This window comes from Oncorhynchus tshawytscha, linkage group LG06 (genome assembly GCF_018296145.1).
Source record: "Oncorhynchus tshawytscha isolate Ot180627B linkage group LG06, Otsh_v2.0, whole genome shotgun sequence".
NCBI classification, from domain to species: domain Eukaryota; kingdom Metazoa; phylum Chordata; class Actinopteri; order Salmoniformes; family Salmonidae; genus Oncorhynchus; species Oncorhynchus tshawytscha.
In genome coordinates this window covers 59103476-59111024 of record NC_056434.1, presented here as the reverse complement: position 1 = coordinate 59111024, position 7549 = coordinate 59103476, and the positions used below count along the sequence as shown (strand labels likewise).

General features: G+C 46.8%; 1 protein-coding gene across 1 annotated transcript in view; it reads left to right on the top strand.

Annotated features, from left to right (window-relative positions):
- Nucleotides 1-7230, top strand: part of LOC112253511 (growth/differentiation factor 10) — a 15897-nt gene extending 8667 nt beyond the window's left edge. The window contains exons 2-3 of the mRNA XM_042323454.1: nt 4091-5202; nt 5919-7230. Of these exons, the coding sequence (XP_042179388.1) occupies nt 4091-5202; nt 5919-6110 (1304 nt within the window). The 3' untranslated portion in view covers nt 6111-7230. The remainder of the gene's footprint in view (nt 1-4090; nt 5203-5918) is intronic.
- The last annotated feature ends 319 nt before the right edge of the window (nt 7231-7549 follow it).

The following is a 7549-nucleotide window of genomic DNA, read 5'->3' as shown; positions in this document are numbered from 1 at the left end:
ACCCTGCGCCTTGTTCCATTCATTCAGACGATCGTGACATTAATGTCTTAAAGTAATGATGGACTGTCTTTTCTCTTTGCTTATTTGAGCTGTTCTTGCCATAATATGAACTTAGCCCTATTTGGTAAAAGACTATCTTCTGATTTATCCCCCCCCCTACCTTGTCACAACACAACTGATTGTCTCATGCATTAAGAAATATAGAAATTCCACAAATCAACTTTTAAGAAGGCACACATGTTAATTGAAATGCATTCCAGGTGACTACCTCATGAAGCTGGCTGAGAGAATGCCAAGAGGTTGCCAAGTTGACATCAAGGCAAATGGTGGCTTTTTGAAGAATCTCAAATATAAAATATATTTTGATTTGTTTAACACTTTTTTTTGGTTACTACATGATTCCATATGTGTTATTTCATAGTTGTGGTGTCTTCACTATTATTCTACAATGTAGAAAATAGTAAAAATATAGAAAAACCCTTGAATGAGTAGCTGTTCTAAAACGTTTGACCTGTAGTGTATATGGCCACTCCTCTCCCTATCTAGAATCTGTCACATCTAGTCTGCGCATTTGACAAACCTCCCTTAATTCGCTGGATACAGTGGCTGGGGCAGGAACTGGGAGAGCAGTGTTGGCAGAGCTCAGTCTACCTGGATGAAGCTCCCGCCAAAGGAGTGGCTGTTGGTGCTCAATTCTGTGTGTGCACAGGAGGCCTTGGTGTGCCTCCTGTTGCAGGGTTGGGGCTGCCATTGGGGGCAGGAGTGTCCCAGGCCTGTCCTGGGCATGGGAGTAGGGAGGGTAACCAAAACTAGTCTGGGAGGGAGGTTGTGGGGGTAATTGAGGAGGGTGGTGTGGAGGGCAGTGTGGCTGGCAAAGCTCCAAGCTCTCAGCATATGAGGGCTGATGATGTGAATGATACATGGTGTGGACTGCATCATGTGGTGCACTACCCTCAACAGTGTTTTTCCAGACCCTAGGGTAGTGGTCGGTGCTGGGTAGAGCTGGGCTGAGTTGAGGTGGGCCTGGTCGGGTAGAGCTGTTCTGTGATTGGTCAGGTCATGAAGAGCTGTGCTGTGCTGTGATGGGCCGGGTCTGGTAGAGCTGTGCTGAGGCGGACCAGGTCTGGTTGAGCTGTGCTTTGATAAGCCAGGTCTGGTAGAGCTGTGCTGAGGTGGGCCAGGTCTGGTTGAGCTGTGCTTTGGTAAGCCAGGTCTGGTAGAGATGTGCTGTGACGGACCTGGTCTGGTTGAGCTGTGCTGCTACGGACCTGGTCTGGCTGAGCTGTGCTGCTACGGACCTGGTCTGGTTGAGCTGTGCTGAGTCGGACCTGGTCTGGTTGAGCTGTGCTGCTACGGACCTGGTCTGGTTGAGCTGTGCTGCGACGGACCTGGTCTGGTTGAGCTGTGCTGCGACGGACCTGGTCTGGTTGAGCTGTGCTGCGACGGACCTGGTCTGGTTGAGCTGTGCTGCGACGGACCTGGTCTGGTTGAGCAGTGTTGCTGGCTTTTCTCCGATCTCTGTTAGGCACCGGGTGCAGGTCTTAAGGAGCGTCTGATTTGTCTCGAGGAGTTGGTGGCTGGTCTGCTACTCCTGTGGGGTGAGGTGGACTGGCCACCCAGAGCAACATCCTTTAACGGCCTGGTGAAGGTGGGGACAGCCTCTGTACAGGTGTACATTGTCAGAAAGACAGTCATAAATCTCTCCTTTGGAGCAAGGTAGATATTACTGTCTTTGCAAGCGGGAAGATGGTGAAGGCCCTCTCTATCACTCCACTTAGTGATGTGGGCACCCTCTGCTGTTTGGCACACAGGTCATTGGTCCCTGTGTGAATGAGTTTTTGGCTTGGAGAGCTAGGCTGGGCCACAGTCAAGTACTCCATAAGCTCTCTCTGTTGTTGGGCACTTTGACACCTTTTTATTTGGGAAAGTTGTATTCTCTAATTTAATCGTTCCATTTGAGTCCATCATTAATATTATGTCTGGTTTCTCGTCAGGTCTATGGAGGATGGCAGGAGTGATGGGAGTAATTACAGGCCGTGAGATGGGGATGGAGGGGGTCAGCTGGGTTGGTGCATTGGTTGGTTGGGTTCGCTGGTGGGTTCTGATTCAGCTGTTGGCCTGGTCCAGGGTTTTTGTGGGACCCTTTGTAGAGTGGATGGTGGCGGCTAAGAAATTCCTGCCTTAGTTCATATAGCTCTTTCTGTAGGTTGTGCATGTGGCTGGCGTTGACTGTGCCGGATACTGCCTCTCTCCGTCTGCACACTGCCATCCTGAGAGCCGAAACATCCTGACAGCCTAACTGTCATCCTCAACATTGTTCATTGCACACGGCAGCTCCCGGATCCCATCCCTATGCTGACGCACAAGGCTGATCTCCTCCTCTATAAGATGCTGTGGTACTGCAGGTGTCGCGTGTGAGAGAGGCGTGCTCAGGGCTGTGTCTGCTCCACGCGAGGAAGGGAGAGGGACACTGGGGACTACATACCGAGGCACATAGGGAGTGAAGGCTGTTGTAGGTAGTGACAGTGGAGAGGTTTTAAGTTCAGCAACAAAAGGTTTTATTTGGTCGAGCTAGTGGTCAAATTGATCCAGACTGGCCTCCGAACCTAGAACCATCACAGTACCGTTATTATATATATATCAATATTACATTTGGGGGTGGAATCAATATACAGTTGCCTCAGTGTTCTGTTTTCTGACATTTTAAGATCATTATTGGTCTTGTGGAGGACTGTGTGCCAAGCATTAGGATCGTCAGAAGGTCTCCTTTTATTTCATATTTCCTTGTTCGCTTTTAGGATGTCTGCCCTCAGAGTCTCTGGAGAGTCCCTTAGCAATTTCTTTTAGACTTTTTTTCAGGATACGCGTTGGCAAGGTCTCTGAAATAATGCGTAGAGAATGCATCCATCTTCATCTCCATGTGGACCTCTTTAAACAATGCACGCTTCTCTAGAATGATGTGCATGTTCCCATTGATGTGCGCACTTGTTTAAGTAATGCACCTATAGATAAATTCTCTCTGCACTTCTATGAACAATGAAACAGCACATTACACATAGATTAAGATACTTTCTCAAGGTTCAGAATGTTTCACCGCTTCAGCCTCCTTTCCAAGTGCTCTTCTGCTTGTTTTTTTGTTCATCTAAATGCTTGTTTCCCTATCAGGCCTGAACGATCCTCCAGAAATCCCTTAGAAATCCTTCCGCTTTCTCCCCCAGGGGGTTTTGTGTTTGTTTACCTCTGTCCTAATTCTTGTGGTTGTCCTTTTGTTGGGTTTATAGTCGTCCTATCCCATCCCTTCCTTGGGTTGCCTGATGATTCAGCAGTTGAGTCTTGCAAGAACCAAGTCGATCGATCTCTCAATATCTCTCCAAACCATTTGCACAAACTAACGTTCCCCTCGATGAGCAGAACACAGCAATGCACTAAAATAACTCAACTGTTTACATATAACATATAAATGTCAATTTAAGGAGGGGCTCTTCTTTAAGTGGTTATCAGATATCATAACACATGTTGTTTTTTTTTAAACTGCAGAAGCCATGTAATCTAAGGAGAGATGTAAGGGAGTTTTGACAACAACAGGAGATCTGTAAAAACATTAGGTTAGTGTCTTGGTGCGTGGCAGACAGTGTTGGCTGTATTAGTGGCTTAGGGGAAGCTTTGGAGGAAACTGAAATAAGCGTTTCCATATGCCTGAGGCTGGATACAGAGTAATGTATATCTCTTAAGTCACTCCATACATCCGCAGACGCATATACAATGGACAATACGTCTGCTGTTTGCCTAGTGTACATCATGAATATGTTATTCATGCCTCCCTCCCCCCACTCCTCTGCACTCACTCCTCTCCTCTCCTCTCTCCCCATCCCCCTCACCCTCTCTCTTTCCTTCCCCATCTCCCTAACTCTTCCCCTCTCCTATCCTCTCCTATAACAGCCAGAGAACGATGGGTTCCCTCTCCAGACTCTGGTTCCACTCAAGGTTTCTTCCCACTTCGGGAATCAATGTGCCTCTGTCTGCTCTTTAGTTGTTAAGGCCTGGGTCACTGTGAAAGACTATCTGAAGTAACACATTTCTCCCCCTGTAGACTCGTCTGACCAGAGGACGTTTTACCATCTGAACCTGACGTCTCTCCAGGACTCAGAGCTCATCCTCTCTGCCACGTTTCACTTCTTGTTCGACCAGTGCCCACGGCCAAGGGCCTGGTTGGGCAAACGCTACAAAATCCCGGCCTGTCGCTCTCTACACCTCCACCCTGCTCCCTACATCCACCTCTTCCTTCACTCCAACCCCTCTGGGTCAGGGTTCAATCCAGGGTCGCAGGTGTCATTGCTAGGCAACATGACATTTCACCCTAACCAGAAAGGGTTGTGGCAGATGCAGGACGTGACTGTGGCGATAAAAGAGGCCAGGGAAAAGGGCAGTCATTTTGTGTCGGTGGAGCTGGACTTTGGGCTGCAGTACCACAGACAGCCAGAGGACACACTGTCGGGGGCCAGTCTACCTTATTTGTTGATGTATGCTGATGACCATGCGCTAGATGAGCCCAATAGTGTGGCACAGACTTTACAGAGGTATGGCCCTGAGGCTGAGGTGAAGGAAAATTCTTCTCACCCTTCTCGTCTTCCCCCTAAACAGGGGTCAAAGGGTCGTGTGAGAAGGGGGGTACCATCAAACCCAGACTCCATCCAGAACAACGAGCTACCAGAGGTGGAGTACAGGCCTAGCGGATCCAGGAAAGATGACCTGTTTGAAACCGCCTACCACACCCTGAAACCTATCAATCCCAAGCCTGGGAGGAAGGAGAGGATGAGGAACGGCCAGGACGGAGAGGAAGAAGTGAAAGATGGAGAGAGGGATGGAGGGAGTCAATCGCCAGTTCTGAGCTTGGACGAGAGGACCCCAAAGAAGAGCAGCGATGGAGGGAGTAGGTTGCAAGACAACATTGAGGGAAGGAGTGATGAAAGAAACGATAGAGGGAAGGCAGGAGGAAGTAAGTCTCCAATGCTGAGTTTTGATGAGTGGACAATGCGCAAGGCGAAGAAGAGACAGTGGGAATCGGAGCCCCAGATTAGGAGCTGCTCTAGGAGGACACTCAGGGTCGACTTTGCCGATATCGGCTGGAGTGAGTGGGTCCTGGCGCCTGAAGCCTTCGATGCCTTTTACTGCGCTGGAACCTGTGGATTCCCCATGCCCAAGGTAAAGACTATGACTAGCCGGATTTGAACCCTCTGGTTCTCAATTTGGTATTGCTCCATTGCTCCCAGTCTGATGATATGTCTACAACATTTATGAAATAGTATAAATCAGTAGATACATTACTGGCCAGTGCGGACACACTTACATGTATGTTATGTTTTCCCTACTTGCACTTTATTTAATGAATAACCATTGTGCTCCTAAATCATAGATAGCTTTTGTCAAGGCTAGTCTTCCTTCTTTAAAAAAACAAACAAACAGAATAACCTTAATGTAATTTTTCCTGTTGAATTATTACAGGCATTGCCAGTTTTATTACAGGCATTGCCTCTACCTACATGTTCATATTAACTCGATTGCATTAACTAACCTGTGCCCCCCGCACATTGACACAGTATATAGCCTCGATACTATCATTTTATTGTTGCTCTTTAAATATTTGTTATTTTTAAATGTTCTTATTTATTTTTTACTTCAGTTTATTTGAGTAAATACTTTCTTAAGACTTATTTTTCTTAAAACTGCATTGTTGGTTAAGGGCTTGTAAGTGAGCATGTCACTGTAAGGTCTAAGGCTCTGGTATTCGGCGCATGTGACCAATAAAATTAGATTTGATTCGAAGTTACAATGCTGTAACCTCTCTCTCTCTCTCTCCGTCTCTTTCTCTACCTCACTGGCCCTTCCCATTCTCTCCCCGTTGCTTCCCTCTCTCCCAGGTGCTGCATCCCTCTAACCATGCAACCATCCAGAGTATAGTCCGTGCGGTTGGGATAGTTCCAGGGGTCCCAGAGCCCTGCTGTGTCCCAGAGAAGATGAGCCCTCTGGTAGTTCTCTACCAGGACGAGGGAGGTAACCTGGTGCTCAAGGTCTACCCCAGCATGTCTGTGGAGAGCTGTGCCTGCAGATAGACCCAAAGGACAGAGGGGAACAATGTTGGACAAGACAGGATGGAATGGCAGGAATTTAAAAGGAAAAAGGGAGAAAAAAAAGGGAAGGAAAAAAAGACGAGATATATTCATAAACGGACGGATGAGTTGAGGTGTCTGTCCATCTCTTCGTCCCTTGTGTCCCTCAGGCGTTTGACGCTGAGATAGGTGAACGCAAAGAAGTGTTGAAGAAGCACGTTATCTGTCGTTGCAGCACCAGTCATGTCCTCCAGTAGCAGTAGACACACGCCACCACAATATTCTCCACATCTACCATACCCTCGACAAAGCAGCATCACCACTTCAAGGACTACAGGTACTGAGAGAGCTCTCTCCCTCCAAACAACTAATTCAAATCGTTACGTTCAAAAACCAGGGCTGCTTGACTGGCGCTGTGTTTATTTTTATTTTTTTAGGCACTGATCATGCTTACTTTAATATACCCATTTCAGACAGAAGATGGGGCATGTTACCTGTAAAAAAAAAAAACCTGAGTGTACAACACACCTTCCTAATACTGAGTAGCTCACCCCCTCCTCTTTTCCATCAGAACAGCCTCAATTCCCCGTGGCATGGACTCTAGGAGTCAAAAGCGTTCCACAGGGATGCTGGTCCATGTTGACTCCAATGGTTCCCATAGTTGTTTCAAGTTGGCTGGTGGATCATTCTTGATACAGACAGGAAACTGTCGAGCGTGTGGAAAAACCCAGCAGCGTTTCAGTTCTTGACACAAAGCGGTATGCCTGGCACCTACTACCATAACCCGTTCAACAGCACTTAAATCTTTAGTCTTGCCTAGGGCAAGTTGCGGTGGCCATATTACCGCAACCGTGGCGGCACGTCATGACGGCAGTCAAATTCCACGTTTAGTCACGGTAATTAGGCCTACCAAACTAGTATCCTACCAAACTTGTCATTCTTATCACTCTGACATCAATGCAATTGTTATTGAAAATCAGGAGTATAACCTACCTGACTGGTATGAAAATGAAACACCAGGAAAAACATCCTAAATTCTCTATTTAAGTGCATAGATGACATGTCATTTTTTCCCCTGCCCCTGTTTCCAGACAGGTGCATGATAATGGTCTATTCTAAATCAAAACAAATTTCACACATATATTATTTAGTATATGTAAAGACAAGATCAAATCAAGAATAGTCTGATGGGTGACAATATTAGCCCATCACTTGTGAATGATGCCCAGCCTGTGTGCAGTAAGGCAAGAAACAGCGGGGGTTTTTTGCGATTTAAAAAAATCATAGTCTCACACCTCATGTATGTTTTGATAAGGTTTGTATCACTTCTTAAAATTAAGCACATTAATCCGCTTCACACCGGGTGTAGAGCCTAACTGGCATACAAACACAACACATGAGTTTCAAGTTTGGGGAAGATAATTTTCACCATTAAAAACTGC